General features: G+C 40.1%; 1 protein-coding gene across 32 annotated transcripts in view; it reads left to right on the top strand.

The window, feature by feature from the left end:
- Nucleotides 1–16,960, top strand: part of LOC103047288 (adhesion G protein-coupled receptor L3) — a 365,140-nt gene that overhangs the window by 273,281 nt on the left and 74,899 nt on the right. For all 32 annotated transcript variants that reach the window (XM_049472032.1, XM_049472031.1, XM_049472044.1 and 29 more), the window contains 2 exons: nucleotides 9,892–10,075; nucleotides 16,722–16,844. In XM_049472032.1, coding sequence (XP_049327989.1) covers nucleotides 9,892–10,075; nucleotides 16,722–16,844 — 307 coding nt within the window. The remainder of the gene's footprint in view (nucleotides 1–9,891; nucleotides 10,076–16,721; nucleotides 16,845–16,960) is intronic.

A 16,960-nucleotide genomic window follows, 5' to 3' on the forward strand; every position in this document is an offset into this window, starting at 1 on the left:
TTTCCCCCTCTTCTTCTTTTCACTCCCTTCTTCAAGGTCATTTCGTCTATGCCAGCAATTGAACTTAAACCCCGAGGGGGCGAGTTTGTCGCCATGGCCGCAAACACCCAAACAATGACGCTCAGTCACCGCGCACCCCAGCATGGCAACACACCACTTAACATGTACTGGAGTGTGTCCGAGCCGACGGGGCTGCAGCAGCTGTCAGCGCTAGAGGACGAGGGCGTAGCAGAGAGTCGAGTGTTCAGAGAGAAAAGAAGCTCACAGACCATAAAACACAAAGTTTATAGAATTAAGTTTATAGAGCGATCCACACTAAACACCAATTTCACTATTAGAGAGACCATGTCCTACAGTTTACCTCTGAGGCTCAATTAGAACCTTTTTAAATGCATTTCTGTGAGAAGTTTTCAGGCCCTCTTAATATATTAATATTTTTAATTTACTTATGTTTAATAACTTTAGTACTGTGCCTTAAAGATCCCCTGTTAAGCTTTTTTTTAAATAAAAAAAAGTATACGTTATACCAATTTAGACAATATTTATCTTATTATGCTGTTAAATTACAGCCAAATAAGGTTTATAACTTTTTGATCTAGAACTATCCATTATCCATTATCAGTACCTGATCTCACTAAAGCTCTCATTGCAGAATGCCGTCAAATCTCTTCTAAAGAGTACAGTATGGGAGTGGCTTGGGAACGCCCACACCTGCAGAAGTTTTGAGGTGTTATCTTGTTTTGCTGTAATTCAGAATTTTACGATCCACAGTGTCACATGCCTTCTGTAAAAAAAAATATATATATAAAAAAACAAACAAACACAGAAGGTATTACCAGTGCAGTGGCATCGCCTGGATAGAATTGTCCATGGAAAGCGATGTGCAACTCTGTAACACAATGTATGTTATTAGTATCTGACTTCACTCATGCTTTTATATCTGAATACCATTGAATGTTAACAGCACACTTCCAGAATCTACTGTACAGTCTATGCAGAAGAGTAGAGGCTGTTGTTACTCGCAGTAAAAGAAAAACTGATTATATTTTTGTTTTTGGAGAAACAGGTATCTACAAACATGTGGACATATTCTGTACACAGGATACTGTATATCAATTAACAAGAATGTTTTGATTGATACACTGCAAATGCTTATTAGTCTAAAATTTAGTTTTTCTTTTTTTTTCTGATTCACGCTGACTTCAAATCCATTTAAATGCTATCCAAAAAAAAAGCCATTTGCCTGGAAAAAATCTATCTGCTTTTCTGTCTATTGCTAATATCATATCTGGAAAAATCCCTGATTATTGAGAGATGACCCAATTTGCAATGCAAATGCTTCTCTTCCTCAGATCATTGACTTTTTATTTGTTCGTGCCATTTGCATGCGAGACATTTGAATGCTAGGAGAAAGCTTTGTACTCGTTTCGCTTCATTTCCAGCTCAGGAGTGGCATGTGAATTTGTCGGGAACGTTATTTACAGCAGTAACAAATATATTTTCCCTCGTTTTGAATATTTGTTATGCTCAGCCTTTTTTTCACTTTTGTCTTTAGGGTGAAGTGAATCACAAACTCATTCTCGTCTGTTTGATCAGAAACGAGCGCTCCAGGCTCCGACAACCTGCTCCGTAATTTGGCGGCGTGGCGAATGCTCAGTGTGGCGCGGATCGACGCTTTTTGATTTGCTAATGCGCTTTGTGGAAGATGAGCTGCCTTTATCCGAGTTTCGTTTGTGTGGCTTTGCCAGATTCGCCGTGTTGACACGTGTAGTTTTACATATCGCCCGTCAAAACAAGCTGAAGAGGATCCGAGCCCGATCAAAAAATCGAGCGGCCGTATGTTCCCGAGCGAGGCTGAACCGCTTACCAGCCTTTTTGGACTGACTCGTTCAGATTTGACGCAAATTGACCCACATATTATTCTAATCAATGCTGTTTATGATGATAAGCAGCTCGCAGGCCGTCCAGCTTTGCAGGGTTAAATGTCGGGCGGCCGGCCTCATCCAAAGCCAGCCAGCTCGGGTGGTCATTACTGACAAATTACCTGAGTCCGAGCCAGTGAGTCGTCATTACTGTTGTATTCTCCCCCAAGAATGCCCCCCCAAAAAAAGCTAAAGCTAAAAGCCGATTGTAATGATTGGATGCGTGTCTGTGAACGCTAAGCCACTGTATTTGGGTCATTTTGAGTTGCTGTAATGCCCAGAGATCCAGAGGTCGATTTGCCTGATTTGCAGGCAGGTACAGTACAGGTAGTTTATGTTCACATTTGGAAAGGAAATATTTAAATAAAATGTGTTGAACTAAATTAGCTTAAGTCACACCATGTTACTTGAGCGCTGGATTGAAATGCTTACAGCATTTCTCTGTAAATATAGAATGACATGCTGCCTGTTTTGGAACAGAAAACAATACTGTGTCCAGTGACTTTTGCAATGTCTTCTAAATCTAAAGACTTGCGTTTAATGTGAATGTAATTTCTGGCAGTCCATTGTCTGTTGCATGGACAGGACAGTTTTAGACAGATACCTCCAGTCACAATCATTACCACCCACTGCGCTGTTCACTTTGACTGATGTTGATTGTGACTTTCAATGATGTATTGCTGCTACACACTTGACACTGTGAAGCATGGGATGTTAAGTACATGCACATAACTTTGGAAAGAAATGGTGATCCCATCAATTTGCTCAATAATTCACCTTACCATGAGCACACTGTACCGTGTTCTGTACAGATCATTTAATGCAGATTTCATGCATGAATTATTATGATTTTAGTGAGTTTGTGGAGTTCCGAAAGGTTCAGCTATAGTGGTTTGGAAATTGTTGATAATCATAGCAGTTAGGTGGAGGTGGATGAACACACGAACACACCAGCAAATTTTCTATGAATATCTTTGAGGTAGTACAGCGCAAAAACACGGTTTAAAAACACTTTCTGAATTTGTCTGAACTTTCGAGTGAACACAAGATTTTTCATGAGTCACATCCGGAGTTACGAGTCTATGAACAAGGGTTGACATTTTCACTGTGACCTAGTGTCTGAATCTTTCCTTTACCAAAGGAATAAGTTTGTATTTTAAGACGGTATTTAGAGTTCTTAATGATTTCCTGAGTGCCCATTGGCTAGTTTCTTATAAAACATAACAACTGTATTATTAGATTGATTGAATAGTACATTCAAATTGGACTTTACAGATGAACACTCTGGAAAAACTTGAAGTAAATACAAACAAATACAAAAATATAGTTAGGCCTAGTCTTAACTTTTACAGTTGAGGTCCAGAATTTGGCTTAATCCTTGTCTGGGAAGCATCACCTAGAACTGTAAGACAAGCATTGGACTTCCATTAGCTACTGTATCAGCTAAAACTCTAGTTTACTCTAACCTTTAACTCTGCTGCTATATCACACTGACTCAACTTAACCTTGCTGTAAACATGTCACTATATTTTATTGGCCAGTGCCATTTTCCCGTTGTTTTTTTGTTTAGCTCTCACAAGAGCTCTAAGCGGTCAACCAGCCTCCCTTCTGAGAGTTTGAGTGGCAGTTGGTAAACAGGGAGGAGAAACTAGTGCCTACAGGCTCTTTGATTCTTTCAGATCCTGAAAGCAAATACGGTGGCAGCACTCCCTTAATGCTTTTATTGTCAATATATTTAAACACTTACACAGTACAAACAGCACAATGCCGTTCTTCTCCTTGCATATCTCTGCTTGGAAAGCCAGGATCAGAGCACACGGTCATCCATGCTTCAGTGCCTCTGGAGTCAAGAGCGTTAAGAGCCTTGCTCAAGGCCCCAACAGTGACAGCTTAGTGGTTGAGGGTATTGAACCAACAAACAACATTGGAAACAATAACCCAGGGCAGGAGCTACTGAACCGCTAAAGGCCTTCCACTGGACCAAACCCAATGGGATCTTTAAAAATATTGAGTTTCCAGAGCAAATGTGGGCTTATTTTAACAATGTTTCTTGTTCTTTCGCTCTCACAGACTCTCTCTATCTTGAGTTTGAGTCAGGTTGGGGTTTAAACATTCACCAGTGCCAGTCAGGCCTTTCAAACTGGTGGGTATATAACTAGTTCTGGCTTCATCTTAAAACCCAGACTACCAAAGACCAATATACCGAATGCCATGGAACAGGAACTAGTATACAGGAATAGATATGGATATGTCTTCACGGACCATTCTAGCCAGAAGCCACCGGTCACAATCACTACCACCCATTGTGCTGTCCATTTGTTCCATTAATCTGGCACCTATAATTAATCTTAGCTTGAACTTCCAAAATTTATATTGCCTTCACTGGCCAGTGTTTAGCCCTACTCACAAGATAACTCCTCACACCTTATACAGGTGTAGGCTTTCCCAAGACATCTCCTGAGGTAACACTTCATAATCAGTTTACAAACAGCGGTTCTATGACTATTTGTAGCAATTTTTTAAAGAAAGAAATCATAAATAAATGCGCATTATTGGCACCTTCCTGGCACATGTGAATATCTGAAAACGTCTTGATTGACGTGAAGGCCTAGTATTCTCAGGAATGTTGCATGTTCATATCATGCCCTTAGGCAAACTACCTTGAGTGAAAGGGCATTAGCTTACATTATGTGTTAGATATGTTTGTTAACTTCGTAGCTCCAGTGAAAAGTCAAGGAAGGTAAAAAATTATATATTTTTAATATTACCCCTTTAAGGACTTCACTCAAGGGCATCATGGCAGTGACTATCAGCTGTTATTGAACTCAGCTCATCTTCAGCTGCAGTCAAGTTGTCTGACCGTTGAGCTGCTAGCGGTCAATCGCGGCCGCTGCTGTAGCACCTCGGCAGCCGGCTGATTTTGAGGCGGTAATCTGCTTGTGTTGGCCGTGGGACATACAGGATCAGGCGTGTAATCCCTTATAGCAGCACAGCCCTCCTCAGGCAAGCCTAAACCACACAGCAATCCCCCAGCAGCCTAGGTAAAAGAGCTTAGCGTCTAGATGGACTCAGGGGGCTAATGGGGGAACAACTTGCACCAAGGAAACGATACTGGGCTCAACATTCTACTAGCAGGGGATCATATCACTGCTCTCAGCGGTGCTGTTGAGGTTTTTGGAGGTGGTCTCTTTAACCCCTAGAAGTGACGTGTGATCGTAAAAAAGAAACGTGACATCAGTCATAACACCAAAACAGATCTGACCTATTGAGGGTATGAGCTCCACAACACCTCTGAATGTGCTCCGTGTTATCTGGCACAAAGACAAAATGTTAGCAGCAGATCCTTTAAGTCTCTTAAATTATGGGACCTCTATTAATCACATAAATTAGCCTTTGGGGCCATTATGGGAACATCCTACAAGACCTGCCTGATCACACATCAAACCTCAGCCTATGTCAACATGGCTTAGCGAGGTCTATTGTTGGGTGCAAAATAGATGAGACATTCCATTTCTGATATTATGCAGGCCTTTAACATTCTTGGGTCCACAGTGAGTCCTGGGAATGCTTCACAAAAGACATAACCATCCACAGTGCACAATGCAGTGGGTGGTAATGATTGTGATTGGTGACATCTGGCTAAAATTGTCCTTTTCATGAGAAAACACGGTCAACTCTTGCAGAAGTGACATCCACAATACTGAAGGCCCATGAATACATTATGGGACATTATACTAGTTCCTGTTCTGTGACTTTAGACATGCAAGTTTACAAAGTGCACTGCTTTTTTTAACAGAATTAAATAAGTAAACAAATGGTAACCTGTAAATCTGGTTTATTGCAATTAACTGTGCAAAATAATTAGATTAATCCCAAATAATTATTGCAGTTGTTTGGCTGCCCCAACATCACACATGCATTATAAATCAAATGATGCATGACCCCAAAGCATTCTCCAATTATCTATTGCCGAAACCTGTAATTCCCCTATAATCATTGACACAGGCCATTTTCCCCATGTCCCTCTGGCTCTGATGAGGCCAGGTTCACACGTTGTTGCTTGATCAGGTCGCAGAAAGGTTGGCGAAGAGGCAAAGAGACGAAGAGATGGACAGACGGACAGACGGACAGATGGATGGCTTGCACAGTCTCATCCTCCTCGCCTGAGGTGTCCCTCTATTACTGCTGAACAAACTCATGCTCTCTTTCATAACCCATTGATCAAAACGCAGCATAGCCAGGGGCTTCAAACGCAGCCCCGCCAGCGTCCAGCTTTAGAGCGGCCCCTTTTCTTCTCACGGACGTCTGCCTGATGATGGGCTCTCAAAAGCTCAATGACTTGCATTTAGAATCAAGCCTGAAAATCCAGCTAGCCGTAAACTTTAGCCCCGGCTGCGGAGCTCCTGAAGCCTCCTTTGAAGTGGGTAAAAATTAGGAATGTCTCTTGGAAGTTGCCTTAAACATGCCAGTGAGAGCTGTCAGTTCTCTAAAGCTTATCTTTCTTTTAAAGAGAGTTCTCGCAGCCTTATAGATTGGAGCGGTTCTTATTAAGGGTAGTCTGGAAAATCCAAATTTCCCCTAGATTTTTGACCCATTTCCTGTGCGAGCGTGAGCGGAATTTTAACTACTGGCCTTCTGTTCTGCTGTTTAGTCTACTTTTTCTGTTTTAGCAACATAACAGACCTTATACTGTTGCATTTTACTGGCAAAAACTGGAGTTCAGCTGGAAAATCAAATGAATATTGTATGTGTGAATGTAATGATGATGATATAAGTAAGCAATTGCAATATTAAAGTGAATAATACGTTTATTGGTTGAAAACTGTTCAGTTGAAAGGCTTCTAGTCGCTAAAGATGATACGGTGATTTCAGGTTTCCTGATCATGAAAACACTACAAATTAAAGATGTCTGTCAACTGAGCAACATGTCTTCAAAAAGGCATGTCTATTAGTCACTGATCTCTCACCAAGAGGTACACTACCCAAAAGTAGCCTCTGAGAGCCCAGTGTATCAGACCACTCGTTATCATTTATATATCTGCCGTAGACATTACTGAAAAGAGAAGGTTAATAAATCCAAAACCAAGCAGGATTAAAGCCAAGCAGATAAAGTCAATTAAACACTCCCATTATTTAGGATGGGACAAATGCACACTTTTACCTTAGAATATTATTGAAGAGTTATACGCAGTTCCACATCAGTTATAGGACTGTTTGACCCTGTCTGATGGATATTTAAGATGTTTAAGAGCATGAACAAGCGAACTAGCTATAACCTTTTGCCATGAACTTGTTTAATTAATATAGAAACACAGAAATATGCTGGAACATTTACAGGGGTTTTCCGGCACAGTCTGACCCTTGTTTAAAAGGGTGAAATGAGTAGAGCTCATCAAAAACTAGCTCTGGATTAATGACCAACATAATTATAAAGTGGCCGTGTGAATAGGACCAATTTCTTGATTAAAAACATCAGTTTAGACCTTCTGGACTTTTTAGATACTTTACTAAATGCAATTACCAGCCCAGTTATCAGAAACGCCTACAGTACAGGTGCAGTGTAGCCCATCTGTTGTTGCTCAGCACTGTTACTGTGCCTGATACAGTCATACTAGCACCACACACACACACACACTCCCATTATGCCACCACTGCTGTGGAACCGATCGGTTGCCAAAAAATACCTGGTGGGCTTATGGTGGTCCTTTTTCCACTGAGGGATAGATTAATTCCATATATTGTTTTTTTATATTCTGTAATTTTAAGTTTCATTCCATATTCTTAAATTTCATTCCATATATTCCGTATTTCATTCCAAATTTTTAGGTTTAATTCCAGATATTTTGTATTTCATTCCATATTTTTAGATTTCAATCTAGGTATTCCACATTACATTTTGTATTCTCAAATTTAGTTCCAGATATTCCACATTACATTCAGTATTCCAGATATTCCATATTTACAGTCTGTATTCCGAGGTTTCATTTCAAATATTCCACATTACATTCTGTATTCTCAAATTTCAGTCCATATATTCTGAATTTTAACCTGTGCTCTCAAGATTCATTTCAGGTTTAATTCTATATATTTCACATTACATTTAGTAGTCTCAAGTTTCAGATTTTCATTACACATTTTCAAGTTTCTTTGCTTATATTCTAATTTAGCTTTTTTTATATTCCAATTTATATTCCAAGTTCTCAAGATTTATTCTACATATATACAGACTTTCTTTCCATATTAATTCTTTCCTGTATCCTGCATTTCATGTTCAAGCTGTGTTCTCTATTTTCAACCTAATTCTACGTATTCAGACACTTTCAAGACTTACATATACTGAAGGTTTTATATATATATATATATGTGTGTGTGTGTGTGTGTGTGTGTGTGTGTGTGTGTGTGTGTTGAAGTATTACCACAGCAAGATCCAAAGAGCTCTCTGAGGGCTTCAGAGAGAAGGTTGTAGGTAGTGTATACTATAGTGTATATTCTGGTAATCCTCAGATATCCTCACAGGAGCTACAGGTAGCTTTTACTGCAGCTGATGTCAGTGTACAGCACCTACCATCAGAAATATACTGCAGACGATTGATTTTAATGGGAGCTGTATCTATATATGCACATATTCTATGCGGTCTGAGCGAAGGTAAAGAATATCTGTTATCCATTAGTATTCCCTCCTCATATTAGCATTCTCTCTCATACATTTTTGCCGGTGGGTTTTTAAATCTTTAATTGGACTGGATTCCTGCTCTCAGCTCCATGGTGTGTGTCTTATTGGAGGCGGGAGGTGCTGGGCAGGTTTCAGTAATAGAGGTTAAACATTATTAATAGGCAATGAATCAATCTGCTGAGAGCTGGTACTTCTGTGTCCAACAACAGGCTACATTGTTCAGCCACCGGCCCCTCATTTGAATATGCAGATTCAGGTCTACTCGGTAGAGGCAAATTAGGGTTGGAGCTGACTGTGATGACAATTATGGTATGTCTTCTAAAAAAAATGGCCTTTTTTAGACATTGTTGTCTTGGATAGTGTGACAGTTTGGGAATAGATGGTGCTTGCAAATAAAAAAAAATCAAAAATTGACTTTAAAGGGGCTTATTTTTCTCTTTTTATGTGGTTTTAATTAAATAAAAACATCCAAATTCAAACCTTTATAATAAATGTGAATACCAGGCACATGCTTTAAAGGGGCTAGGGAGGGGGAGGAGGGTGCTTGAGCACCTGCCCGTTTGGGTCTTAATGCCCTTACTGCCCTCAAAGTGAAGTTCAGTCATTGTGTTTTTGTGTTTTCCAAAATCAAGTGTAAAAATAGTTTATCCTGTTTTTTGGTTACTGAGAGGATTTTTTTGGTTACTGAGAGGATTGTTTTGGTTACTGAGATGATTTTTTTGGTTACTGAGAGGATTTGATTGCTTTCAGCAACATTAACATTAGTGAGATCAAGCTATTAAATTATCACCTCCCACTTTAGTCCAAAACTTATTTATTCATTCCAAAAAAGGGGTCTTTATGCCCCTCTAGCCCACACCTGGCATCAGACATGGCGCTAATTGGTTCATGTTTATCTGCTGTAGAGAGTCCTTTTCTATTCTTTAGGCTTTAGACAAGCTATGTATGTGTGCATTTTCACCTCTGTGTCAGCAATGATTTCAGTTCAAAACATTTGGATGTGTATATACTTTATGTAAATAATTGGTTCTTGTTGGCTGTCTTGCTTTATGAATGTGCAGTGACTAGAAAGGAGCATTTGACCAGACAATGACCGCGTCTTCCTTTTCCTCAGGTCCTGCTGAAAACAAACAATTAAGCAAATAACAAAAACACTCCTGCAAATTGTGTATGCTGGTATGCTAGCATCATTAGCCACATGCTAACCTGTTCTTTCGCTAACAGCAATGCTCATGGTGCTTGTGTTTGTGTGCAGTTATGCGTTGGCCTGTGTTGAACATTGTTTTTGGCCCTCAGGCGATGGTGGAGACGGTGAATAACTTGCTGCAGCCTCAGGCGCAGTCGGCGTGGAGAGAGCTGTCGGCCGGCGAGCAGCTCCGTTCCGCCACCATGCTGCTGGACACCGTGGAGCAGGGTGCCTTTGTGCTAGCTGATAATCTGCTCAAGACGGACGTGGTCCAGGAAAACACCAATAATATCCGTAAGTGCTTTGGCTTTATCTCTACATGCTCTATACCATTTATTTATAGCTGAAAATTTGTGCTGAAATAAACCACTACCTATGATGTACACATGATGCTCATACATGGTCCACCTGTGAGGTCCACCTACCTTAGATCCATACAGTAGATCTGCAACTATCTCTGCTGTTCAGGTTTCTTTAGTGCAGTTGTGCAGAAAACTTAAGTGCCTTGTACCCTTAAGGTCCATCTTAATTCTTAATACTGACCTATTTTAAATAGGAGGTTCATCACTGGTTCTTTAGTGCATTATCGCTGCGTTGTAACTTTGATGTTCACCCATGAGGTCCACCTACCTGTAGGTCTGGTACTTCTCTTTAAAATGGGATTCTTCAAGAGTCTTTTTTTTTAATTGCTTTTAAGGTGCTAAAATCACCTGTTTTTCATCCATGAGGTCCAGCTACCTTATACAGTAGATCTGAAACAGACTGTACTTTTGAGGCTTCTTTAGTAAATTTATGCAAAAACTGTTGCCTAAAGTCCTACATTTGAGGTCCACTAAACTCTTTAAAGTAGAGGGTTCTTCCGGGGTTCTTTAGTACATTATTGCTGTGTTCAATCTATGATGATCACCCCTGAGGTCCAGCTACCTCAAGGTCTTGTAGTCTGTTTAAAATGGGAATTCTTTAAGGGGTATTTTGTGAATTGATGCTCAAAAAAAAATAAAGCTGTCTTTTATCCAATAAGTTCACACATGGGATACAACCATAAGATTATTCCATTATGACCTATTATTTATCCACTAAATTGATGACGAAAGCTGTTGATTTGTTGTTTAATTATTCAGTGCAGGTTTTTGGGACGATTGATTCCCAACCTGTAGCAGTACCCACAGCACCACTGCTGCGCTGAGAACATTTCACCACCCAAATAATGTGGTCAGCTCTGGTCCTATGGTGGTTGGTTTCCAGTGATGGATCTAACCACTGTGGAAAGCAACTTAAGCTTAGGTGCAACTTAACATGAAGTCATTAAAATCATTACTTAAGTGATGTTAATTTCACTAGTAGAAGACCAGCCTAAGGCTGGGCTGCAGAAGTAGTTGCTGAAGTGCTATGCGTTTCATCAGTGTGCAACAAACGAAAAACTCTTCTTTTCAGCACTCATATATGCCTGTGCTTACAGGCTCAGTGTGATTTTTCTGCAGGCCCTGCTCCGGCTCTTTATCCGCCATTGGTTTATCTGACCCGGGGTGTTTTCGGGCCGTGGGCCGCATCGATCCCCACCGCTTTACTGTGGATTTGGAATGAGCTGCTTTATCAGCTCGCCCGGCCTCATCCCCAGGCTTAGTCTGCTCTGATAGGCACAGATAACACGTTTGGAGTGGCTATTCCTCTGCCTAATTCACTCCATTACCACAGCTCGCGAGGATTGGACCACCGGCATGTGGAGGACCACTCAAACATTTGGACACCCTTGTCTGTTTAATATTTTTATACAACAAATCAGAAGTAATTCATTTGGAATTTGAGTGAATTTGACTAATTTCCCAAAAAAACTAAATGTTTGCCATCTCAAGACCAACAGGATATCTCATGATGATTCTGGGAAGGAAATTCGAAAGACCTATAAACCTATTACCAACAGTAAAGCATTATACCGACTGTGAAACATGGTGGAGGGAGCATCATAGTTCTGGATCTGGATCTGGACATTTACGGAAAAAAAATAATCATGTTAAATTTGTCAAAGCACACCTTACATAGGAAAATTTAAGGGTAGCATTCTGTGACCGCTGGTTTAAAATTTCTATTTCAGCTTAGTTTGCAGCTACAGAAGCTTTTTTTGGTTTAGGTGAGTCCACATGAAAAAGACAAACCCAGGTTTACTTACTTTTTCTAGCCTTTTTCGTGTTTTCTCAGTATGCTGAAGACATGCTGGGTAACACAACAAGACAATGACCCGAAGCACACAAGTAAATTAAGTAGTTAAACTTTTTTTTTGAGTGGTCTATTCTTTACCTTAACCCTACTGAGATGCTATGATGTGACCTAGGGGTGGCTAGGCATGCAGGACACTCCAGAAATATTAAAAAAATATTTTTAAAGGAAAAGTGGGCTCTAAGAGCAATAAGAAACGTTTGTCAAAGATGATTGCTCCTAAAGGGGAAATTCACAGGTTCACTCACATTTTCTAGCTCAATAAAAGACCAACAATACAGCTGAGCGAAAGTCTGCTACAATCCTAACATTCATCGTCTTTGAGCATCTTGAAAAGCGCTATATAAATAAAATGTATTATTATTATTATTAAAGGCTGTTTAGCAAGTGTGAAGTTGACTGGAGGTGTTTCTTAAAGGTGATAAAGGTTAAAGGTCATAAAAGGTAAATGAACAGGTTTACTTACTTTTTCTAGCCTGCTATGTGGATGTTTACTTAGTGTACTCAATAAAAGCCACAAGCGCTACAGCTCAGCAAAGATCTGTTATGACCCTGATGTTAATTTTCTTTAGCGAGTGTGAAGGTGAGGCGTCACATAGTATAGTCTAGTCATCAGATCTCAAAGTGACCTGTGTCCGAACATGACCGCTGGGAATTGCGGTTTAGAGGGCAGATAATCAGCAGGTTTTTTGTCCATGTGAGGAGGTCTGCATTTGCATACGGCAATCAGTAATTCAGCGCTTTTATGGTAAGGCATTTTTTTCCCTTTTTTTCCCAGGAGGGAAGACATTTTTTTTTTGCGGAAGGCAACACTTTTTGTTCCTGCTTTGTACTCTCATATGTGTGTGTGTGTGTATATGTCAAAATGTGAGAAGTCAGCAATGGGAGGATCAAGATGCCTTTGGTTTATGCACATTCACGCGAGAGAGCGCCTGAGTTGATGTGAGGTTGGAGATTATGTTTAGTGTGGCGATGTGAAGGGGGGTTGTTTGTGTGTTATGTTTGTGTTTATATATATATATATATATATATATATATATGTGCATGCATGTTGTTTGAAAAGGGATTCACTGATATGGTGCATCTCCTTCCTCCGAAACACAAGGATTAAAGGAGCACTGGCTGCCATGGCAACTCTGAAATGTAGGTCTCGCGCTCCACACTGGAGAAACTAGCATTTTGGGAATTAATAAAATGGAATTTATTGTGTCTGGCATCCAATTTATCCTGATATTAAGGCATCCACGGGCGGCTGGAGAGCGGCAGGAGGAGTCCCTCCCGACAAGCTCCTTTATGGTGCTGGTTTTATACCCTTCATGCTGCCCTGAGATTAATCAAGCAGGTTTGACACGTTTAGCACACCTCCAGCTCCTGTTTGATACGCTTAGTTTGCCGTGTGATAGGGTTTGTTTGGCCTACGTGTCCCCTGTGTCCCCCAGCCAGGCTTACTGGAGCCACAGTGGAGCCTGTATTAAAACTGTACCCTTATGTAGTACATAGCAAAGTATGAGGCTCCAGTGATGTTACAAGCAGAAATGGAGTCTATGGCAAAAAGTACAACTTCAGTCTCATTCCAGCCTTAACGGAGTCTATAGTAAAGTAAGACACCAGTTCTGTTATTATCCCAGTTGTGTTCTCTCCAGAAATGGAGTCTATAGTAAAGTAAAGACTTCAATGCTCTTCTGATCAGGAACGAGCTAAGCTTGACCTTTATTCTGATCTAATTAGTAATAGAGTCTATAGTATTGTAAGTCTCCAAAGCTGTTCAGATTCAAATTCAGACTCTATTTTGTGATTACCGTATTTTTTTAAATGCGTGAATTAAAATACTTAAATGTTCCCAAAAATCGACAGTGCGTCTTATGTAGGAACATTACCGTTCAGATTGTAAGAAGCAGTAAAGCCACTCTGCTAAAGAACAGCGTTACACAGGAGATTCAGTTTAGTTCACCAGCAGTATTAGCATTAGCAATGGGAAATTAGCATTATTAGCTAAAGAATCGCTAGCTAATATCGCCCTGGTTTACCGTTCCTCAGTGTAGCACTGTTGGGCGGCAGTTAGTCGGCATTAGCAGTTAGCCGCTAATGCTAATGCTCCAGCCTTAGTGAATATCTGGAAATCAGGTTTTCAGGAGAGAAATCTGTGTAGATTAATATCCAGCGCTGGTTTGCATTGTCTGACTCATCTGAAAATGTTTTTGTAAGAATTACAATTTTTTTTTACCTAACTTAGCTTAGCTTTACAGGTCTCAGCCTCCAGCGGCAAGACCTGCTGAACTAGAAGGGAAACATGGTGACACCCCTGTTCCTTACTAGTGTCCCACAACGTGCCTTATAATCTGGTGCGCCTTGTGTATGAAAATAAACCAGAAAGTAGACATTTATGGATAGTTTGCCTTGTAATCCGGGGCTCCTTATAGTGTGAAAAATATGGGACAGCATCACAGATGTCTTACTTTACCATAGACTCCATTTCTGATTAGAACAGCACTGAGGTTTTACTTTACTATAGGTTTCATTACTTGGTAGAACAGCACTGAGGTTTTACTGTACTATAGACACTGACTGATACTAATTACAACAGCATGACGGTCTTACTTTACTATAGACTCCATTTCTTATTTTCAATATGAACTACATTGGATGTACCAGACTGTATCAGAATTTAGCAACACTTTCAGACAGCCTGTATTGTAACTGCAAAATCCCACCAAACATGGTAAACTAAAACTAAGCCCTCGTCCATTGTGCTGAGGAACCACGGCTCTTACGTACTGTTTTCTGGAGCGTTGCTGTTTTGGTTGTGTTCTGCCGCCTCATTCACAGTCAGGCTTTATTTTGTGTGCGGATAGGACAATAAGGAGAGGAGATAAGGAGGAATCAGCAGTGGCTGTGGCGGGGCAAGAGAGGCCTCATACTTGCAGGGGTGCTTCTGCTTCTCCTGAAAAGCTTAAGACTGGCTTTAAGCGCCGCGAGTTGATGCAAGCTCAGGGCCCAGTCAAAGATGTTCGAAATAACATGCTAATCGCCGCAAATCTCCTCAGCAGATTAAAACTGCAGGATGTACACAAACACACACTCACTAAGTACACTTCCAAACATGGGCTTGCGCACATCTCAACAAGAAACAATTGTGAATGTGCGCTATGGATCTCTTATACTAGGAGAAGTACTTTATCCTAGCTGGAGGCGATGGGAAATATTATTTTATTTTCATTTTGAGATCTATGAGGATTTAGATGCTGAAATGCTGCAAAAATACATGCTATTCTGTTCTGTGTTGTTCTAATCTGGAATGGAGTCTATAGTAAAATAAAATAATTTACCAATGTTAGAACATCCTGATTGGCTTTAGCTGGGTATACAGTAACGCTAGATGCAGTGATAGCAGGATTGTTCTAATCAGGAATGAAGTCTATAACCAGAGTTACAATATCCTGATTGTCTATTTCCGGATCTATAGTCAAGTTAGACCCAAATGCTGTTCTAAAAAGGAATGGAGTCTAAGGCAATGCAAGACTGCATTGATGTTCTAATCAGCAATCGAAGGTAATACCCTACAGTTGGATTAGAACATCCTGGTTGTCTATAGCCTAGTCTATAAAGCAGTATATATATACTATAGGAGTCTATAGTAAAGTAGAACCCTGGTGTGGTTCTTAAAAGTAAGACAGGCTACAATAAAGACCGACCCTATTGTTAGTCTAATGAGGAATCCAGTAAAAAAGTAAGTAGTAGAGTAGTAAAGTAAGACTCCAGTGCTTCTCTAATCATGAGTGGAGCCTATAATAAAGTAAGACTACATGGAAATCCAAGTGCTGTTCTAAAAAGAAATGGAGTCGTTAGTCAATTATAGCCCCAGTGCTTCTCTAATTAAGCATGCAAACATTTGGGTCTAGTGCTATTCTAAAAAGGAAAGGAGTCTATAGAACAACCATATAGCCTTGACTAGAATTTCCTAATTTCCCATTGTCAGGTTTAAACAAGACCCTAATAATGTTCTAATAAGGAATGAGTCTATAGCAATGTTGAATCCTACAGCCTAGCATCTAATTGAATGGAATCTAATGGAATAGTAATGGAAGACCACAATGCTGTTCTTATATATAGTTATAGCCCCAGTGCTGATCTAATCAGGAATTGTGTTGCTAACCAAATAAGACCCTAGTACTATATTAATAAGAAATGGAGTCTATAGTAAAGTAACACCCCACTGGTTTGCTTTTCTAATCAGGATTGTAGTCAATAGTAAAGTACAGCGAGACCCTATAGAATAGATTTGAAAATACTGATTTCAAATAACAGAGTCTATGGTAAAGTAAGACCCCAGTTATTCTCTAATTAAAGATTATGGTCAGGCATTTAAACTAATGGCCTTTTATTCAATGCTTTGTACTTTTGCTCCTTGTTTCCTGTAGCGACAGAAGTCATGTTGTTCCTGTGATTTGTCGAGAAATCCATGTCTTCATGTAGCGTGTCTTCTACTAAGATTTATGTGGCTGCACGAACAGTCAAGGGTAGGAAACCATTAGCAGTGATCTGGATCTTTTCATTGACCATTAAGTCCCTAAATGTAGCATAGCCGGAATGATGCAATGGCACTCGCTACTGATGCAAGCAGCTTGCTTGAGCTTGGTCTTTGAGTGGGTGCATTCTAAGTCAGAATAACTTGATGCTATTTCTGTACTGTGGTCAGTTTAATATGCTTTTTGCTTCTCTCCTGCAGAATTGGAGGTGGCACGGATGAGCACTGATGGAAACCTTCCGGATCTGAAGTTTCCGCAAACTGGGGACCAGAGCAACTCCATACACCTGTCAGCCAACACCCTGAAGCAGCATGGTCGGAATGGTAGGTACCCTGCTGCTGACTAAATTATTCTACGCTAACATATACAGTACCATTATTACCAATTATATCATTGCTCTATAGCTCATGTTAACTTTTTCAGCTGTTCAGCTAATTAA

Source organism: Astyanax mexicanus, chromosome 25 (genome assembly GCF_023375975.1).
Source record: "Astyanax mexicanus isolate ESR-SI-001 chromosome 25, AstMex3_surface, whole genome shotgun sequence".
Taxonomy (NCBI): domain Eukaryota; kingdom Metazoa; phylum Chordata; class Actinopteri; order Characiformes; family Acestrorhamphidae; genus Astyanax; species Astyanax mexicanus.